The sequence below is a fragment of the Schistocerca americana genome, chromosome X (assembly GCF_021461395.2).
Source record: "Schistocerca americana isolate TAMUIC-IGC-003095 chromosome X, iqSchAmer2.1, whole genome shotgun sequence".
Taxonomy (NCBI): Eukaryota; Metazoa; Arthropoda; class Insecta; order Orthoptera; family Acrididae; genus Schistocerca; species Schistocerca americana.
In genome coordinates, this window is record NC_060130.1 from 878,791,080 (window position 1) to 878,813,442 (window position 22,363).

Genomic DNA, 22,363 nt, shown 5'->3' on the forward strand with positions numbered 1-22,363 from the left:
GCGAGAGGGCTGTACAAGCAATGATCACACGCACGGCACAGCGGACACACCAGGAACCGCGGTGTTGGCCGTCGAATGGCGCTAGCTGCGCAGCATTTGTGCACCGCCGCCGTCAGTGTCAGCCAGTTTGCCGTGGCATACGGAGCTCCATCGCAGTCTTTAACACTGGTAGCATGCCGCGACAGCTTGGACCTGAACCGTATGTGCAGTTGACGGACTTTGAGCGAGGGCGTATAGTGGGCATGCGGGAGGCCGGGTGGACGTACCGCCGAATTGCTCAACACGTGGGGCGTGAGGTCTCCACAGTACATCGATGTTGTCGCCAGTGGTCGGCGGAAGGTGCACGTGCCCGTCGACCTGGGACCGGACCGCAGCGACGCACGGATGCACGCCAAGACCGTAGGATGCTACGCAGTGCCGTAGGGGACCGCACCGCCACTTCCCAGCAAATTAGGGACACTGTTGCTCCTGGGGTATCGGCGAGGACCATTCGCAACCGTCTCCATGAAGCTGGGCTACGGTCCCGCACACCGTTAGGCCGTCTTCCGCTCACGCCCCAACATCGTGCAGCCCGCCTCCAGTGGTGTCGCGACAGGCGTGAATGGAGGGACGAATGGACACGTGTCGTCTTCAGCGATGAGAGTCGCTTCTGCCTTGGTGCCAATGATGGTCGTATGCGTGTTTGGCGCCGTGCAGGTGAGCGCCACAATCAGGACTGCATACGACCGAGGCACACAGGGCCAATACTGGGCATCATGGTGTGGGGAGCGATCTCCTACACTGGCCGTACACCACTGGTGATCGTCGAGGGGACACTGAATAGTGCACGGTACATCCAAACCGTCATCGAACCCATCGTTCTACCATTCCTAGACCGGCAAGGGAACATGCTGTTCCAACAGGACAATGCACGTCCGCATGTATCCCGTGCCACCCAACGTGCTCTAGAAGGTGTAAGTCAACTACCCTGGCCAGCAAGATCTCCGGATCTGTCCCCCATTGAGCATGTTTGGGACTGGATGAAGCGTCGTCTCACGCGGTCTGCACGTCCAGCACGAACGCTGGTCCAACTGAGGCGCCAGGTGGAAATGGCATGGCAATCCGTTCCACAGGACTACATCCAGCATCTCTACGATCATCTCCATGGGAGAATAGCAGCCTGCATTGCTGCGAAAGGTGGATATACACTGTACTAGTGCCGACATTGTGCATGCTCTGTTGCCTGTGTCTATGTGCCTGTGGATCTGTCAGTGTGATCATGTGATGTATCTGACCCCAGGAATGTGTCAATAAAGTTACCCCTTCCTGGGACAATGAATTCACAGTGTTCTTATTTCAATTTCCAGGAGTGTAGTATGCAGTTGTTGTTGTGAGATGCTGTGGGCCCAGACTTTGTATTGATGAACAATAATGCTCGAACTCACAGAGTACGGGTGGTTGATGTTTTCTTGGAAACAGAAGACATTGCACATATGGCGTAGCCTGATCGCTCTTCTGATTTGAACCCCATAGAGTATGTCTGGGATGCACTACGGAGACAGGCTGCATCATGTCAGTATCCACTAACCATTCCCCAATACTTGTGAGCAGCTCTGGAGGAAGAATTGGCATTACTGCTTCAACATGAGATTGATGACAACATACACAGCATGCCCCATTGTTGTCAGGCCTACATTGCTGCCAGAAGTGCTCACACCCTATACTGAGCACATTAATCAGTTGTGTGCAAATCCATTAAGTTGGAAGGAAACAAAGAACATTTGTGTCTACCATTATGCAGGTTGAGTTGTTTACATTCTGTATTCTTTACATTTTTTCTACTTTACTATCACCTGTTTATACTGTTCCATGGCAAATTAAATGCAACCTTGCAAAATTTCCATTTGTTGCTTTAAACTTGGACACAAATGTAGTTGGAGGTGACTTTTACCTACTGAGTATAGACAGGGATGTCAACAGGTTCACTGCAAGGGGTACAGACATAAAGTTGTGTGAAGTACTTTTGAACACATTTTCTGGATACTGTCATGAGCAGTTAGTTCAGCAGCCCACATGCAATGCAAACAACTTAGATCTTGTAGCTACAAACAGGCCAGACCTTATCAACAGTGTCAGTATAGAGACGAGGGTTAGTGATCATGATGTCAATATAGCAACTAAGGTTACAAAAGTTAATAAATTAGTCAAGGAGCTAGGAAATTGTTTCTGCCAGAAAGATCAGAAAGCAGTTGTTAGTATCTCACTTAGACACTGAACTGACATCACTTAGTTCCAGTTAGATGGATGTAGAGGAATTATGGGAAAAGCTGAAACAAATTGTAAATTTTGGACTGGAGAACTACGTGTTTATTAAGTGGATCCAGGATGGGAAAGATCTACCATGGTTTAACAACGAAATTTGGGGTATTCTGCGGAAAGAGAGGCTGCTGCCATCTCGATTCAAAAAAGAATGAATAAATGACAACAGGCAAAGATTAGTAGAGATTTGTGCATCTGTGAAAAGATAATATATGCAGAAAGCACACAACAACTACCACCATCATACCGTCTGACCTGGTAGCTGAGTGGTCAGCGTGACGGACTGCAGTCCTACAGGCCCGGGTTCGATTCCCGGCTGGGTTGGAGATTTTCTCCACTCAGGGACTGGGTGTTGTGTTGTCTTCATCATCATTTCATCCCCATCCAGCACGCAGGTCGCCCAATGTGGCATTGAATGTAATAAGACCTGCACCAAAGTGGCCGGACCTGCCCTGTAAGGGGCCTCCCAGACAATGACGCCAACCGCTCATTACCATTTACCATCACACCTTAGCAAAAGATATGGCAGAGAGCCCGAGAAAATTCTGGCCCTATGTAAAATCACTAAGTGGATCTAAGTCTTCCATTCAGCAACTCGCTGACCAGTCTGTTGTGGCAGTTCAAGATAGTAAAACAAGACCAGAAGTTTTAAATTCTGCATTTAAGAAACTGTTCATGCAGAAGAATCATACAAACATACCACCATCTGACCATCGTGCAGGAACCCTTTTGGATGACATATTAATAAGCAAATAAGTCACCATGTCTGGATGGTATTGGCTCTTCACCTTACTCACATTTATCATAAATCTCTCGCCCAGAGCAAAGTCCCAAGTGATTGGAAGAAAGTTTAGGTGACTTCTGTGTAAAGTTCAGGTGATTCCTGTATATAAAAAGGCAAAAGAGTGGTCCCGGAAAATTACAGACAAATATCCGTAACATCATTTTGCTGTAGAATCTTTGAACATATTTCCAGTTCAAATATAACAAATTTTCTTGAGACAGAGCAGCTCATGTCCATGAATCAGCATGGTTTTAGAAAGCATCACTCATTCAAAACTCAGTTTGGTCTTTTCTCGCATGATATACTGTGAACTGTGGATGTAGGGCAACAGGCAGATGCCATATTTATACATTTCCCGACAGCATCTGGCACAGTGACCCACTGCAGACTGTTAACGAAGGTATGAACATATGGAATAACCTCCCAGGTAAGCGAGTTGAAGACTCCTTAAGTAATCGAACCCAGTATGTTGCCCTCGACGGCAAGGGATCATCAGGGACAAGGGTATCGACACGAGTGCCCTGGAGGCGTTTAGTAGGACTGTTATTATTTACTTTATATGGACTTTTGCAATTTCCTGCCTTAGGGCTAGGTAACACAGCTAGTACTGAAGGCTGAAGTACTTTCGTCTGCAACAATTCTATGCAATGTGTCACTCTTGTTCCCGCATTAGTCGTCATATTGTAACAAACTGTAAAACATGGCAGCTCCACTGTCAATATGTACGAAGGAGGAAATGAGTGCAGTAACTAACTTTTTGCTTGTGGAAGGTGTTAAACCTGCAGAAATTATTCATCAAATGTAAGTGTAGTATGGTGACAGCTCTCGTATCATCAAGCAAGATCAACAAATGGATAGAGTGCTTCAAACAGGGAAGAACTTCTCTATTTGATGATGAAAGATTGGACAGGCCATTGATGTCAACAACTGAGAACAGTTTGGAAGTCATTGAGGGTTTGGTGCTGGAAAACAGACAAATCACAATGGATGAAATTGCCAATACTTTACAAGTCAGTCATGGTTCAGCATATTCCATCTTACACCACAGGATAAATTTCCAGAAAGAGTATGCAAGGAGGGTACTGAAATAATTGTCAGTGCACCAGAAGATTTTTGGAAAGAGTATGCAAGGCGGATACTGAAAGAATTATCAGTGCACCATAAGGCACAAGGGATGGACATCTCTTGTAAACATTTGGCCCGTTATCATCGTGAGGGAGATGGATTTTTACAGCAAATTGTTACTGTAGGTGAAACATGGGTGCATCATCACAAACTGGAAAGTAAGCCCATTAGCTTCATTTGGAAATACCCATCATCACCAGAAATTAAGAAATTTATATGTCAACCATCAGCTGGTAAGATTATGCTAACACTATTCTGGGACTGGAAGATGTGGTAGCCATTCATTTTATATCAACAAGTGAACCTATGAGCAATAAGAATTATTGTGATGTATTGCAAACTAAACTGAAACCTGCTATTAGATCCAAATGTTGGGAAAAAGTGAGAAAAGGCGTTATCCTGCAGAAAGACAACATTCGGCTACATTCTGCCAAATGGACGGCCGAAACAATAAAGGAGTTGGTATTCAAACAGCTCGAACACCCGCCTTACAATCCAGACCTGGCTCCAAGCGATTTACATATGTTTAGACCATTGAAGGATGTGTTCAGGGGAAGAAGATTTGCAACCAATGCAGAAGTAACTGATGTGGTGCAAAATTGGTTACAGGTGCAACCAAAAAACTTTTTTCCTATGGAATCAAAAAACTTGTGAAACATTGGGCAAAGCATGTTGAAATGCAGGGATGTTATGTAGAAAAAAAATGTATGTTTCAGTTTTCTATCATGAGAGTAAATATTCCTTTTCTGAAGAGTCATTTTACTTTTCGACTTCCTCTCGCATATAAATGATCTGGCAGATAGGGTGGGCAACAATCTGTGGTTGTTTCTGCTGATGCTGTAGTGTACAGTAAGGTGTCAAAGTTGAGTTACTATAGTAGGATACATGGTGGCAGACAAAATTTCTAGCTGGTGTGATGAATAGCAGCTAGCTCTAAATGTAGAAAAATGTAAGTTAATGTGGATGAATACAAAAAACAAACTTGTAATTGAACGATACTGTGTGGACTGTGGTAGGGAAGGTGAATGGTTGACTTCAGTTAATTGGGAGAATTTTGGTAAAGTTTGGTTCATCCGTAAAGGAGGCCACTAATGGAACCTGTTCTTGAGTACTGCTTGAGTGTTTGAGATCTGCACCAGGTCAGATTAAAGGAAGACATTGAATCAGTTCATAGGTGGACTGCTAGATTTCTCATGAACAACACACACGGGTTACGGAGATGCTTCGGGAACTCAAATGGGAATTCCTGGAGGAAAGCAAAGTTCTTTTCGAGGAAAACTATTGGGAAAATTTAGAGAACCAGGATTTGAAGCTGATTGCGGAAAGATTCTGATCCAGCTGACATAAATTTCACTTAAGGGCCACAAAGATAAGATACAAGAAATCAAGGCTCATACAGAGGCATATAGACAGTCACTTCGTCATCGCCCAATTTTCGAGTGGAACAGGAAAGGAAAAGACCATTAGTGATACAGGGTGCCCTACAGCACACACCTTACGGTGGCTTGCAGAGTACGTATGTAGATGTAGGTGTAGATGAAGATGTAAAGGAGGCGATGGAAGAGCACTGGAGGGGGATGGAAGAGAATGGGTGCTATAGGTGAGGGAACTTGAGGGGGAAGGGAGAACATAGGAGGGATAGGGGAGAGCACAGGATGGGGAGGGAAGAGAACAGGTGGGGGAGGGGAGGAGAGAGGAGATGAGAGAACAGGTGGGGGAGGGGAGGAGAGAGGAGAGGAGAGAACAGGTGGGGGAGGAGAGGAGAGGAGAGAACAGGTGGGGGATGCGAGAAGAGGGGAGTGGAGAGAACAGGTGGGGGAGGGGAGCAGAGGGGACAGGAGAGGAGAGAACATGTGGGAGAGGGGAGCAGAGGGGAGAGGAGAGAACATGTGGGAGAGGGGAGCGGAGGGGAGAGGAGGGGAGAGGAGAGGAGAGAACATGTGGGAGAGGGGAGCAGAGGGGAGAGGAGAGGAGAGAACATGTGGGAGAGGGGAGCAGAGGGGAGAGGAGAGGAGAGAACATGTGGGAGAGGGGAGCAGAGGGGAGAGGAGAGGAGAGAACATGTGGGAGAGGGGAGCAGAGGGGAGAGGAGAGGAGAGAACATGTGGGAGAGGGGAGCAGAGGGGAGAGGAGAGAACATGTGGGAGAGGGGAGCAGAGGGGAGAGGAGAGAACATGTGGGAGAGGGGAGCAGAGGGGAGAGGAGAGAACATGTGGGAGAGGGGAGCGGAGAGAACAGGTGGGGGAGGGGAGAGGAGAGAACAGGTGGGGGAGGGTGGAGGAGAGAACAGGTGGGGGAGGGAAGAGGAGGGGAGGAGGAGAGGAGACAACAGGTGGGGGAGGGAAGAGGAGGGGAGGAGGAGAGGAGACAACAGGTGGGGGAGGGAAGAGGAGGGGAGGAGGAGAGGAGACAACAGGTGGGGGAGGGAAGAGGAGGGGAGGGGGAGAGGAGACAACAGGTGGGGGAGGGAAGAGGAGGGGAGGGGGAGAGGAGACAACAGGTGGGGGAGGGAAGAGGAGGGGAGGGGGAGAGGAGACAACAGGTGGGGGAGGGAAGAGGAGGGGAGGGGGAGAGGAGAGAACAGGTGGGGGAGGAGAGAGGAGGGGAGGGGGAGAGGAGAGAACAGGTGGGGAGGAGAGAGGAGGGGAGGGGGAGAGGAGAGAACAGGTGGGGAGGAGAGAGGAGGGGAGGGGGAGAGGAGAGAACAGGTGGGGGAGGGGAGGAGAGAGGAGAGGAGAGAACATGTGGGAGAGGGGAGCGGAGAGAACAGGTGGGGGAGGGGAGAGGGGAGAACAGGTGGGGGAGGGGAGAGGGGAGAACAGGTGGGGGAGGGGAGAGGGGAGAACAGGTGGGGGAGGGGAGAGGAGAGAACAGGTGGGGGAGGGTGGAGGAGAGAACAGGTGGGGGAGGGTGGAGGAGAGAACAGGTGGGGGAGGGAAGAGGAGGGGAGGAGGAGAGGAGACAACAGGTGGGGGAGGGAAGAGGAGGGGAGGGGGAGAGGAGACAACAGGTGGGGGAGGGAAGAGGAGGGGAGGGGGAGAGGAGACAATAGGTGGGGAGAGGAGGGGAGGGGGAAGGGAGAGAACAGGTGGGGAGGAGAGAGGAGGGGAGGGGGAGAGGAGAGAACAGGTGGGGGAGGGGAGGAGAGGAGAGAGGAGAGGAGAGAACAGGTGGGGGATGGGAGGAGAGGGGAGAGGAGAGAACAGGTGAGGGATGGGAGGAATGGGGAGAGGAGAGAACAGGTGAGGGATGGGAGGAATGGGGAGAGGAGAGAACAGGTAGGGGATGGGAGGAGAGGGGAGAGGAGAGAACAGGTGGGGGATGGGAGGAGAGGGGAGAGGAGAGAACAGGTGGGGGATGGGAGGAGAGGGGAGAGGAGAGAACAGGTGGGGGGTGGGAGGAGAGGGGAGAGGAGAGAACAGGTGGGGGGTGGGAGGAGAGGGGAGAGGAGAGAACTGGTGGGGGGTGGGAGGAGAGGGGAGAGGAGAGAACAGGTGGGGGGTGGGAGGAAAGGGGAGAGGAGAGAACATGTGGGAGAGGGGAGTGGAGGGGAGAGGAGAGGAGAGAACATGTGGGAGAGGGGAGCGGAGGGGAGAGGAGAGAACATGTGGGAGAGGGGAGTGGAGAGAACAGATGGGGGAGGGGAGAGGGGAGAACAGGTGGGGGAGGGGAGAGGGGAGAACAGGTGGGGGAGGGGAGAGGAGAGAACAGGTGGGGGAGGGGAGAGGAGGGGAGGAGGAGAGGAGAGGAGACAACAGGTGGGGGAGGGAAGAGGAGGGGAGGGGGAGAGCGCATGAGGGGAAGGGAGTGGAGGGGTGAGCGCATGAGGGGAAGGGGAGGGGAGGGGAGAGCGCATGAGGGTTAGTGGTGGGGAGGGGAGGGGGGAGCGCATGAGGGGGGAGGGGAGAGCGCATGAGGGGGGAGGGGAGAGCGCATGCGGGAGGGGAGAGCGCATGAGGGGGGAGAGCGCATGAGGGTGAGGGGAGGGGTGGAGAGCGCATGAGGGTGAGGGGAGGGGGGAGAGCGCATGAGGGTGAGGGGAGGGGAGGGGAGAGCGCATGAGGGTGAGGGGAGGGGAGGGGAGAGCGGATGAGGGTGAGGGAAGGGAGAGCACATGAGGGGAGGGGGATGGGAGGGGAGGAGAAAGCGCATGAGTGGAAGGGGAGAGGAGGGAGAGCGCATGAGGGGAAGGGGAGAGGAGGGAGAGCGCATGAGGGGAAGGGGAGAGGAGGGTGAGCACATGAGGGGAAGGGGAGAGGAGGGAGAGTGCATGAGGAGAAGGGGAGGGGAGAGCGCAGGAGGGGGTGGGGGTGGGGAGATGGCAGGAGGGGGCGGGGAGAGCGCAGGAGGGGGCGGGGAGAGCGCAGGAGGGGGCGGGGAGAGCGCAGGAGGGGGTGGGGAGAGTGCAGGAGGGTGCGGGAAGAGCACAGGTGGTGGTGCGGAGGTAACTGGATGGGGAGGGGAGGGAACTGGAGGGGGAGCGGAGGGAACTGGAGGGGGAGCGGAGGGAACTGGAGGGGGAGCGGAGGGAACTGGAGGGGGAGCGGAGGGAACTGGAGGGGGAGGGGGAGAACGGGGGTGGGGGGAGAACTGGTGAGGGAGGTGAGAGAGGGGGAGGGGAGGGAACTGGAGCAGGAGGGGAGAGAACTGGAGTGGGATGGGAGAGAACTGGAGCGGGAGGAGAGAGAACTGGAGGGGGAGGAGAGATAACAGGAGGAGGAGGAGGAGGAGGAGGAGAGATAACTGGAGGGGGAGGGGAGAGAGCACAAGAGGGAGGGGAGGGGAGAGGTGAAGTGTATAGGGGTGAAGTGGGAACGGAGAGGAAGAGACGAACTGTGAAGGGCAAAGAAAATCAAATAGGAAGTATACTTGATTGGCAAGAAAGTATAATTTAAAAAGTGTGGCCCTGCAAGCACAGACTCTGAGTTGGGGTAGCAGTCCTTTAAGTACATGTGCAGAGACTGAGGAAGGACAGGTGTCGGCACATGTGCACTGAGGAAGGAGAGGTGTCGGCACAAGTGCAGAGGCTGAGGAAGGAGTTCAGGAGACAGCACACATGCAGAGATGGAGGGAGCAGTCCCAGAGGCACACCTGCAGAGAAAGAGGGAGCAGTCCTGGAGACGGGTGCAGAAGTCATGTCAGCAGTCCTGCAAAGACTATTTTATTATTGTTGAATATAATACCAAGACAGCACAAGAAGCAGGTGCCAAAATCACAAAGACTTGTACTGAGATTGTTGAGAGGACTTCAATCTCCAACACATAACTTATGAGGGATCTCTCACCTCTCCCTGATACCTTTCTGTTTGTTTCACTCACAGCAGAATTTATAGTGTTTCCCACCAAACACTTTCTCCCACATAACAGCAGATTAGTGGTTGAATTATCGAGATCAGTATTTACAACAACAATCCTTTTCTTTCCCCCTTCATAGTAATCTGTAACTTTCCATTCATTACTGAGAGACAGCAGGAGACAAACAAATGTTCTAGTTGTGCTTAAGACTGACATGAATGCAGCGGCAGCATGGGAGTATCATGCTGATAGTGTTTGAATACCTAAAATGGTTGGATAACACTACCAGCTGCCTGTACAGTGAACCCGTCCCTATATCTGTGCACATTAATACACTACATCCAGAATTCGTGGAGGCGCACCGACCCGACTGGTGTGCTGGCCAACATGGATGTGGCTTTTAGGAGGTTTCCCACATCCAACTAGGTGAATACTGGGCTATTGCTCATGTCCCTCCTCATTTACACAGTTAACAAACATTTTGAAAATGTTCACAGACAAGAAGATCATCTAACCATCCTACACCACTAACAATGCCAAATCCAGATTGTTTGGACACCCCCCCCCCCCTTTAAACCAACCAAAACCAGATTAACTTTCTGACTCCATCAAGATACAGGATAAAGGCCAAGAACGGAGAAGAGCAGTTGTCAGTATAATCTTTGGTTCACTTTATGAATAAATCCGTTACTGTATATTTATTTTGGATCATTCTGCTATGAATGTGTATCTACACACATCAAAAAAAGTTATGCATCACCCCTGTTCCCAGAACTCCTGCAGATAGACATTGACTGTGAATATTGTATCACAGAGACAGTCCCTTTGAGTGTTCAGAGATATCACTAAACCCGCCCAAAGATGTAAACAACCATGCATGAGCAGCACCTATTAGATGGAGGGGGTCTGACAACCAATCAGTTCCAGTCATTCCACCAGGAAGGAGGTACATTTTGTTGTCTGTAGTTCAATCATGCCTAGATGGTCAATACCACGGTTCAATCGTGTCCGCATTGTTACTTTGTGCCAGGTATGACTCTCAATCAGGGAAGTGCCCAGGCATCTTGGAGTGAACCAAAGCGATGTTGTTCGGACATGGAGGGGAGACAGAGAGACTGGAACTGTCAATGACATGCCTCACTCTGGTTGCCCAAGGGCTAATACTGTAGTGGATGACCTCTACCTACGGATTATGGCTCGGAAGAACCCTGACAGCAATGCCACCATGTTAAATAATGCTTTTTGTGCAGCCACAGGATGTCGTGTTACGACTCAAACTGTGCACAATAGGCTGCATGACGCGCAACTTCACTCCTGACATCCATGGTGAGGTCCATCTTTGCAACCATGATGCCATGCAGTGTGGTACAGATGGACTCAACAACATGCCGAATGGACTGCTCAGGATTGACATCACATTCTCCTCATCAATGAGTGTTGCATTTACCTTCAACCAGACAATCGTCGGAGACATGTTTAGAGGAAACTCGGTCAGGCTGAACGACTTAGACACACTGTCCAGCGAGTGCAGCGAGGTGGAGGTTCCCTAATGTTTTGGGGTGGCATTATGTGGGGCCAATGTACATCACTGGTGGTCACAGAAGGTGCCGTAACAGCTGTACGATACATGAATGCCATCCTTCGACCGATAGTGGAACCATACCGGCAGCATATTGGAGAGGCATTCAAATTCATGGACGACAATTCGTGCCCCCATTGTGCACATCTTCTGAATGACTTCCTTTAGGATAATGGCGTCGCTCAACTAGAGTGGCCAGCATGTTCTCCAGACATGAACCCTATCGAGCATGCCTGGGATGGATTCAAAAGGGCTGTTTATGGACGACGTGACCCACCAACCACTCAGGGATCTATGCCAAATCACCGTTGAGGTGTGGGACAATCTGGACCAACAGTGCCTTGATGAACTTGTGTACAGTATGCCACGATGAATACAGGCATGCATCAATGCAAGAGGGCATGCTACCGGGTATTAGAGGTACTGGTGTGTACAGCAATGTGGACCACCACCTCTGAAGATCTCGCTGTATGGTGGTACAACATGCAATGTGTGGTTTTCATGGCCCATAAAAAGGGCAGAAATAATGTTTATGTTGATCTCTATTCCAATTTTCTGTACAGGTTCTGGAACCGAGGTGATGCTAAACTTTTTTGTTGTGTGTATATTGGGAAGTGATCACTGGCAAGCAGATCACCAAACTATTTCCACTGAACTGTCTGCCAGGTTGAAAGAGCATGAAACAAAATCAATGCCAAAGAATAAGTCTGCAGAAGTGTTGAAGTGTGTACTCTGCTCCCCATTCAGAAGGCATTCTTTGTCCTTTGTAAATACCACACTTTCAACAGGTCACCCCCTGGGATAGACGAAAATAGCTGAACCCTACAGAACATCATGGTATTAAAATCACCACAAAGTAGACACAGTCAGCATTACTCTGAATCTAGGGTTTCATAAAATGGCAGATATAGGAGGCATAGTGTCATCCTGCTTGGATGCGCAATGTAACAGTAGCTGCTTTTAAGTCAGCAGCAATTGGAAAAAGTGAAGTGTTGTAAAATCATTAATAATAAATGTCAAGCCACCTATAGCTCTCTTAAGGGGGGTCGTTAGTTCTGTGAGGATATAAGCTATCAGCCAACAGTCATCAGAATTCCTGAAGGTACAAACTCAAAGACTGTGCCACTTATTTTCTTTAATTTTTCGTCACTATAAGAAGAGTTACAACTATGTCAAATATTACTAATTTTTAAGTATCAGAAATCTCCTCAAGTCATTCTTACAATAGAGTGTGATCTTTACAAAACTTATTTTCTGTTTAAATAGTAAGAAACATATTGTGACATGAAGCCTAGGTTTTGCTACATGATTCCTTTTTAGCTGCACCTTTTAAGAGAAACTATCTTGGATACTCTTTGGATATGACAGAATCTGTACTCATCAGAGGCTCATAGATTTCACCATAAGTTTCAGATGTTCATAAACAAACATTTATCCACAAGATTGTACAAGCAGCCACATATGTAATTAAGTTCTAATGAGCACACTATAACTTGTCTGATGGTGAATGTTTATATTTAACAGTGAGTAAAATGGAATGCAAGCAACAAATGTTCTAAGGCAGCATAACAGATTGCATGCAGTCCTAATTAATTAATACTACGTTATAAGCACAAAAAACTTTCCCAGTTTCAATATGTAAATCCTGAAATGAATAGAATGGTTACATCCTGACAAACTCAGCAAAACAGCTCTTTTCATGCAAAAACAAATGCATGCTCAAAGTCACTATCACATAATGGCACAAAAATGTACTCAGATTAACAAAGTTTCAACATTGGTAATATGTCAACTGCAAAGATGCAATTTTTTTTAGACAAGCTGTAGATGCACAGAACACTATGTAACTAATTTTACAACACTCATCAAATTACATAAAATGGATCACTAACAAAACTTAATTCATTTTTATGCAATACACAATGACATGCACTCCCACATAGAAATTACTGACCTCAGGTCATGATTTTACCTCTTGATGGTGATCACTGAAATAAAACTATATTTTATTACTGAGTGTTAGAAACAGAAAGAAAATTATATTTATATTGCTAAAAAACAGTATGTAATTTCCATCTATATGAAATATTTTAACACAGTGTCTAACAGTCAAGCACAATGTTGCCATATTTACACTTCCAGTCACATTACTGTAACCCCCTGCCAAAGGCCTGAATAACTGCCTTTTGCAGCATGAGATGAACAGGAATAGAGTCAAGGTTCAGGAAGATACTGACTGGGATGTGGAGCCACGTCAACTACAGGGTCACGCCCAGCTGTGCTAGGGATCTTGGTTGAGGATCCATGGTGCGAATAGTTTGGCCGAGGTGGATGCACAAATTCTCTACTGGGTTTTAATGAGGGGAGTTTGGTCACCAGCAGTGTACTGTAAACTCATTCTGGTGCTCTTCAAACCATGCATGTACACTGTGAGCTGTGTGATGAGATCACCCAGGGAATGCCACAAAAACACTGAAAGACTGTAAGCTCCCCTCCCAGTTGCACAGTGTTTGCTTAAAGACATTTCATGTTGTAAACACCAACAGCCATCTGTCTGATGGTGTATAAAATGTGATTCATCTGAGAAGGCCATCTGTCACCAGTCAGCGGACATCCAGCTGCAGTACTGGCGTGGAAGTTCCAGCTTTCGTCACTGGTGAACAGTAGTCAGCATGGGTGCATGAACCTGCCTGCCACAGAGGCCCATATATGGCAATGTTCACTACAGTCACTGAGGAGACACAGTTGGTAGCCCCTTGATGCATCTGTGCAGTCAGTTGCTCAACAGTTGCATGTCTGTCCATCCATACATATCTCTGCTAGCATTCTTCACCCGTCATCTATGACCTGCGATGCACCACAGCTACGTTGACACCGGCTTTCGATAGCGCCATTTTGCCATGCATTGTACACTTCAACCACTGCAGCACATAAACAGTTTAAAAACTTAGATGTTTTGGAAATGATTCCATGCCGTCTGTGAGTATTTACTGCATATTGATGTTGAACATGGGCAGTGGTACCTTAATGTGACTGGATCGTGTAGTCTAAAATTGCAGTATAAGGAACGGGTCACTGAGAGAAAAGTAAATAAACATAGAAATGTACTGCAAAAACTATTCTCTTCAGTATTTGAAATAATGGTTAAATCAATTACTTTTGATTTTTATAGTGATTTCACATTAAAGATGCATCACACAGGAAAATATACAGTTTCATAGATTCAGCTGTCAAACATCACTTAAAAAAAGGAACGAAAGGAAAGACACCATTGTTAGTTTTTCTCTTGTTCTGCTGCTACCAGAGCTACATGAAAAAACCTCAAAATTGTTTAAATAATGCACTGCAATATTTACTGAATCTGTTCATTTTTTCCTGAACATCAGACTATTAGGTTTGTGCAGCTCGTAGTATCGTGTAGCAACTCATTACTCATCTTACAACACATAAGACTCTAAAAAGCAACATTTCAAGTTTTACACTTGGCTTGGAAAAAAAGCTGTAAAGGGGGGATATGAAACAAATAGGAATCCTATTTCCATTAATTTTGCGACCGCAACTACTGAGGTGTGTGCTGGTGCATTGTCGTGATGCAAAAGGGCTTTTTTGCGGTCCAATTGCCGGCGTTTTTCTTGCAGCTTGGTTTCCAAACAGTCAAATAACGATGAATAATATGCACCAGTAATAGTCTACTCTTTTCAATATAGTTGATGAGTATTATCCCTTGCGAATCCCAAAAGACAGTCGTCATAACCTTTCTGGCCGAAGGAATGGTCTTTGCCTTTTTTGGTGTAGATTCTCCCTTGGTAACCCATTGTTTAGATTGTTGTTTGATCTCAGAAGTACAGTAATGTATCCATGTTTCGTCCATAGTGATGAAACGATGCTTAAAGTCCTGCAAATTCTTCCTGAACAGCTGCAAACCATCCTTGCAACACTTCACACAATTCCGTTTTTGGCCAAGCGTGAGCAATCATGGAACCCATCTTGCAGATAGCTTTCTTATGTCCAAATGTATATGCAAAATATTATTTACCCATTAATTCGAGATGCCCACAGCACTAGCAATCTCATGCACCTTAACTCTTCTGTCATCCATCACCATATCATGGATTTCATCAATGATTTCTGGAGTCATAACCTCCACAGGGCATCCAGAACGTTCACCATCACTTGTGCCCATATGGCCACTCCGAAAATTTTGAAACCACTTATAAACTGTTCTAATCAAAGGTGCAGAATCACCGTAATGTTTATCAAGATTCTCTCTAGTCTCCCGAGGAGTTTTGCCTTTCATGAAGTAATGTTTAATCACCACATGAAATTCTTTTTCGTCCATTTTTTTACAATCAATCGACTTCCTTTATTCACACGAATGCCAAACACAAAGAAAGAGACCAATAGGCTGAAACTTGGTGTGCGTTCTTTCCAAAGATGCAAGTAACTAAACATGACCTCGATACACGCCGGTGTTGCCATCTCTCAGACTTTGCATGGACTTTTCAAATGCCCCTCTTACAACTGGAACACTGCAATGCAATTTCTGGCCAGTCAACTGCTGATGACAAGTTTACATCTTTATTATACGAACAAGCTAGCACTATCGTTCTCTCCCCTCTATACATATATAATCGGGCATCAATTACTTCATTGAAAAATTCATAATAAATTGGAGGTTTAGCTTAACAGCACAGTAAGAAATTTTCTCACGACATGTAAGTGGTTCTTAATGTGAATCACTCTAGTGATCTTATTAGATGACAAGGTTAATTTATTGAATACAACTAGTACATCAATGCAAGTATGTATTCTTTCAGCACAGTGAAAAGGGTGTGCATCCAGTTACAATGCCAAATAAACGATTAAAAACCAAAGCACTCACTACCATGTACTGTTGCTACTAACAATGTTACAATTATTGAGTACTGCTATCTTTCCAGGCAACTCTCCCTGAAAATCATAGAACTGAGGTGACCATGTACATGTTAAATGATCTTTCAGGATGAAAACTAAAAATGCTCCTGAACACTGTTGCATTGTGATATGTAACTGCATGTAATTTAAACTGCCATCTGCAGTGAAATCTATGAACTCCCCACCAGGTACTGACCCACTGCATGTCTTTTGCATAAAGCTATATTCCTTCCCAACTGTATCACACCACCTATATATTTTCCTAATTATGTGTGAGGGCCTTTATTACACTGTACAGTCCATTGCTGTACCCCAGACACCGGCATGGTATCATCCTATGCCACTCAGAATCCCAAATACCTCACATGGTTCAGATTTACTGATGACATCTTCGTGATCTTGATCGGAGGTGAGGACACCCCATCCACATTCCTCCAGAACCCCAACACCTTCTCCCCCATTCGGTTCACCTGGTCCTCCTTAACCCAACAAGTGACCTTCCTCGATCTTGACCTACATCTCAGAGATGGCTACAGCAGTGCCTCCATCCATATCAAATCTACCAACCACCAGCAAAACATCTGCTTAGACGGCTGTGATCCAATCCATACCAATAAGTCCCTTCCATACAGCCTAGCCACTCATGGCTGTCGCATAGGCGATGAGTATTCCCTCTTGAAATATGTCAACGGTCTCACTGAGGCCTTCACAGCCTGTAATCGCCCTTCCAATCTTGTACAGAAAGAGCTCTCATGTCTTACCTCTCCAGTCACCCATCAGCTCCCAAAGTCACACCATCTGGCCATAGAGGAGCATTTCCCTCCTGAATCAGTATCAACCAGGAATGGAGCAAATGAATCACATTCTTCACCAGGGTTTCGACTACCTCTCCTTGTGCCCTGAAATGAAGAATGTACTACCCACTATCCTTCCCCACAGCGGCATTCCGCCACCAACTGAACCTACACAATATCCTCGTCCATCCCTACTCTTCCCAAACCCTTGCCTCATGTCTCATATCCCTGTAATAGACCTAGATGCAGAACCTGTCCCATACATCCTCCCACCATCACACCTACTCCAGTCGGGTCACAAGCATCACCTATCCCATCAAACACAGTGCTACCTATGAAAGCATTCATGTGATCTACTAGCTAAGCTATAACTATTGTGCAGCGTTTCATGTGGGCATGACAATCAACAAGATGTCTGTGCAAATGACTAGCCACTAACAAACTGTGGCTGAGAAACTGGACCACCCAGCTGCTGAGCTAACAAAACGTTCTCCATTTCAATGACTGCTTCACAGCCTGTGCTATCTTGATCCTTCCCACCAACCCCAATTTTTCTGAACTGCATAGGTCGGCACTCTCTCTGCAATATATCCCATGTTCCTGTAACCCTCCCTATCGCCTTTCCTGCTCCCACGCAGTGTTCTATCCCACTAATGAACCCACATACTTTTTACTTCTTTCCTTTTTTGTACCGCCGCCCTTCGTCTAACTTGCTGGCTGCACCTAGCTGTCCTGCACTACCCCTTCCCCAAGTTGCCCTGTATGCTCCCACAAGCAGCACTTTAGTGTCCCACACCCTCTAAGATCAATTTTGCAATTCTGGCTGAACCTCTCACATCTTTTAGATGTATAATAGTATTTTGAGGTTGTCTCCTTATATTTCTCGGCAAAGGGTTTTTCATCCTTTTCGTTGAGAAATTATTTTCAAAAGTTATTTCTCCCTGTGTCAGTTTCATGTTCCAGTTCTTCACTCATCCAGATGATTCTGAATCTGAATTGTCATACATTTCTCCTGCTTCATCTTCTTTATGTAACCTATGTATTCACCTTTGTTTTCTTCATATGTACACAAACTGTACATTGACACGTTACCATCAGTGACTGAAAGCAAACTGACTCCAAGACTTTTATTTCACTTGATAAGTGGTTAGAATGGCAATAGTGGACAACAATGGGTTGACATAGCACAACATGAAATGCAACAACAATGAAATGGTCATAAAATCTAAAAACCTGACACATGGTATTATTTTGGTTTTTGTTACATTAGGACTGGTGCAAGTGTCCTGAATAGTCCACTGTATATTTTTGGCAACTGAACAACAACGATAACCAAAATTTAGTGTACTCCAATTTAATTTCTTTTGTTACTGTTAGAAAGTTAACAGGGATTTTAGACAATTATGAAAATTTAAGCTAATGGTACGAGCCGTTTTTAATGTGTGGGATGTCCACAGCACCCTCTGCCAGCACTAAAGGGTTAAAGGTCTTTTAAAATATGAGTCCATGGATATGGTTATTCTAAATTACTTGATTACGTTCAGTTTAAAGTATTTTTAATCTCAACTTCATTTAGCTGATGAGTTACTGCCACACTTCCTCAAAATTTAAATTAATCCTTAAAAACATCTTAGTAATCAACAAATACAATGGAAAGCCCTGGGCAAAAAACAAATAGTGGAAGAAATAGAGGTAACCACTCACTGTGTAGTTGAATTGTAGAGTGTTTGACAGGGAGATAAACAGGATAGAAATCACTGCTGTGCCAACCACCTACAATATCCAACCACTAATAATAAGATATCTGTAAAACTGTCCATCATGTGCTTGCTTTGTGGCAATAAAGCAGCAACACTTACAGGTGCAACAGTGTATAACAAAATTCGTGTTTTAATTTTGGATGACTTCCAAGCAATATAAATTATCAATATGTGCTATGTGCTTGCATACAACTACAGTTTCTCATTTATCTGACAACACATTGGATGTGTAAGAAATGATAGGAAAAAAGAAAGACAAAATTATAATTTAAATATGTGAATAATATTAAAATGCAGAAGCACGTACCTGTAAATCCTGGTGGGCAAACACAAACTCTTTTGTCACTGATGAAACAAGTGCCTCCATTTTTACAAAACTGGCTACTATCACACAAGTCAAGTTCAGTGCAACTGATCCCTGAAATTGCTGAAATTAGAAAGAAAATCCCAGTAGAAAGGCAAATATAAGTAGTGTGAATTAATCTTTGTAGACAGTCAACACAACACAGACAAGCCTAAGAAATTCAGATAGGTATGTCTCATGTAACGAATTTTGTCACTAGTACATTGCTCATAAATGTTGTACCTACTTCATGTCTTTTCTGAAATATGCGACATTGTTGCACATTTTAATTCTACAGTAGTAGACTTCTGTATGTTTGTTTAATTTCATAATGTGAGGACCAGTTTTTACAGTATTTCTATTTTGCATTATGCAGGACTATAAGCACTATGCAAACTTTTTGTTTATATTATTCATACGATGCTGGAGTGTCACTGATAGATATAAAACAACTTTGTGATTGCTAATACAGTTATTTTGTAATATAATAGGATCATTAATAGACATTGCTCAGTTTTTCTTTTTAATCTCAAATGATTTTGGAGGAGTGTATGACTATCAAAATTTCACACATATTTAGTTAAATGGTAAATGACAAGTTACTACTGTAAAAATACCTAGCCTAATACAAACATTCGTATTTCACATCAACAGTCAATAGTGCAAAACCATAAAATTACTATACTATCTGATACTTCATTTTCTTGCAGTTTTAATTAATATTAGCCAAAAATGATTCTTTTATTATTCTTAACGTAACTTCATGCATTTTTGCAATTATTATTTCAAAATTCTTATTATTGTTTCCCACTGTTATATATTATGTTTTAATTTTAGTGCCATTATTACATCATTTCTAACTGCAGATTTTGTCTAGGAAATCAAGAAAACTTTCTGGAAAATTTGTTACCTCTCAAATTGTATCAACAAAATTGTATACATCAGTATTTGTATTTTGTGATTACTTAAGGTTTAGAGTCCACACTTTTCAGCTCTAGCAGTCACAGTACATAGTTCATTATTTCAAAACCAGGGTATTTACATAGCACGCATTCATTGAGACTGATTGCAAGATTTAAGCAAAGTGTAAAATGTGGAGAGTCCTTCAACAAAAGCAAACAGGAAAAAAATACATGAGGAAGTGAAACTTTGACCATCTACCAATAACAACTACAATGATTGGCTGTGAGACAAAGAATCATTATTAACACTAAAACAATTAGGCCAGTTCTGTAGGAGTGAAATATTACATTAATGATACAAACATCACTTCCATAAGTATTGTTTTTATCCTCTCCTAGCAGGTTATAAATTAATCCAGTAATTTTTGAGAATATCTCTCATGGAGAACAGCAGTTATCCTTAGTACTTTAAAATGAATGTAAACAGTCTTGACCGCAAGAAACCTTTGTTTTAGTGGTTACTGGTTTTGGTCAGTTACTGATCATCTTCAGACCTCATACCATGTTGGTAGGTGGTGGCAGTGAACGGAGTAGGCATTATGAACTCCACGTAATGCCTGCTCTGTTTACCACCACAACCCACCAACATAATGGCAAGATGGTCAGTAACTGACCCAAACTGACAGCCACAAAAATAAAGGTTTCTTGCGGTCAAGACTGTTTAAGTTCATTTTAAATTAATCCAGTGTTTTTAATTAAACTAGTCCAAACCAAAGTATTCACAGTACACAATGCACTGAAAATAAATTGCAGTCATAGTTATTTCCTTAACAGAAATCTCAATGTTTTTCTACAAATTGTCTTTCCAAGACGTTGACACTGCAATTTTAGAGGGTGGGGACCTGTTGCTTCTTTTCCATGCAATGCAGATACTCAAACAATAGCACAGAAATTGAAATAAAATGACATAATGATGATAATGTTCTGGTAACTGAGCAGAATTTAGTCGACATTATTTATCAAATCCAGTTTATAGCATTTTAGGATGCTTATTGTGAAATGTTGTACACGTAGACAATATGAATTAAACACAAGAGGCATTCATCAACTGCGTCATTTTCTTACCTGCATGGATTCTTTATGAAACATTTACACTAAACAGTTTTTTCTTTTCTCTCTCCCTTTTACCCAGTGCCTTTCAGTCCAGGTACATTCCTTAGTGATAATTGTCTCCTCACTGACTATGAAATATTTTCAAGTAAATAAGGAATTGATGTAAAATATTGTCAACTAGCTAAGTAGCTACAACAAATTATTCTTCTATATTCAAAATAAATAAAAAGTTCAAAGGTCAATAAAACAGAGGGTGGATTTCAGCAACATATGTAGTGACTACAACATATAGTAATGGATCTGCATACATTACAGTGTACGATGAACACTATGAGCTTCTTTTTTATTGTTATTATGCAATCAGAAGTCATTTTTAGCTTAGCTCGTGTATCATCAATATGTTCACTTACCTCTATAGCCAGGTTTACACACACAGTGATATACACCAGCCATTTCTAAACAATGTGTACTTGGAGGGCAGGGAATACGATCACAATCCAATGTGAAGTTTTCACAATGATCCCCTGTATAACCAGGAAGGCACTGGCAAGTATACGATCCAACTTTGTTCACACATGTAGCACCATTGAGACAGGGGCTGGACAAACATTCATTTATAATCTGAAACAAAGGTACAGAAGTATCACTGTTTGAAGTTGCATTAATGCTTTGGTAGAACCAACACTATTGGTGATGACAACAATAAAACTATACTGGAAATCGCAGGTAGAATATAAATAATGGTGTAAATAAACAATAAGCACAAACAGGGTATAGGAAGTGCTGAATATTAACTAGTCACACAAACATTACAATGTTCAACTTTTTATTTGTATTCAACAAATCCTTTACATCAGGACACCTAAGATTTCGGCAAGCGAGCCGTGCACTGGCACGAGAGCCACAGCTGCCTCACCTGACCGCACACTTCCCCCACCACCACGCCATGCTGTCTGAGTGTGGGAAAGCAGAAGAGGGGGGAACTATCAATATGCTGCATTTAAATGGCAATGCTGTTGCACTACACACAATTTGGTTTCACATTTCATATTTCTTAACAACATAAATCACAAACAAAAATTTGATTATTTTTGCCATGATGAAGACATGATATACATTTTAACTGGTGCAAACTGTTGACATTTGGACAGACACAGACAATTTCACAGATTTTCACACTCAGGTTCCCACATAATTGTGACTTATTTAGTTTCGTAATCAAAAAAAGGCCTTTGACACACATATGTTAGTCTAAATATTTTACCATACTCACAACTTCAACTTCATTACTCTTTTAACAAAAAAGAATTTGTCTTTTAAATGGGAATCACACTGCTAGTCACTCTATCCCATCTGCAAATGCATTCGTGCACTTTCAACTGAAATGGCAAATGGTCTCGTAACCAACATGAAAACAGATGTAAGATTGATAGCGTAGATTTTCCCGGCGTATCAAA

At 44.5% G+C, this 22,363-nt stretch overlaps 1 protein-coding gene across 1 annotated transcript in view; it reads right to left on the reverse strand.

Annotated features, from left to right (window-relative positions):
* LOC124554996 (protein crumbs) overlaps window positions 1-22,363 on the reverse strand; it is a 355,585-nt gene that overhangs the window by 184,070 nt on the left and 149,152 nt on the right. Inside the window, exons 9-10 of the mRNA XM_047128736.1 lie at window positions 21,317-21,527; window positions 18,856-18,975 (exon numbers count right to left, since the gene is read on the reverse strand). Of these exons, the coding sequence (XP_046984692.1) occupies window positions 18,856-18,975; window positions 21,317-21,527 (331 nt within the window). The remainder of the gene's footprint in view (window positions 1-18,855; window positions 18,976-21,316; window positions 21,528-22,363) is intronic.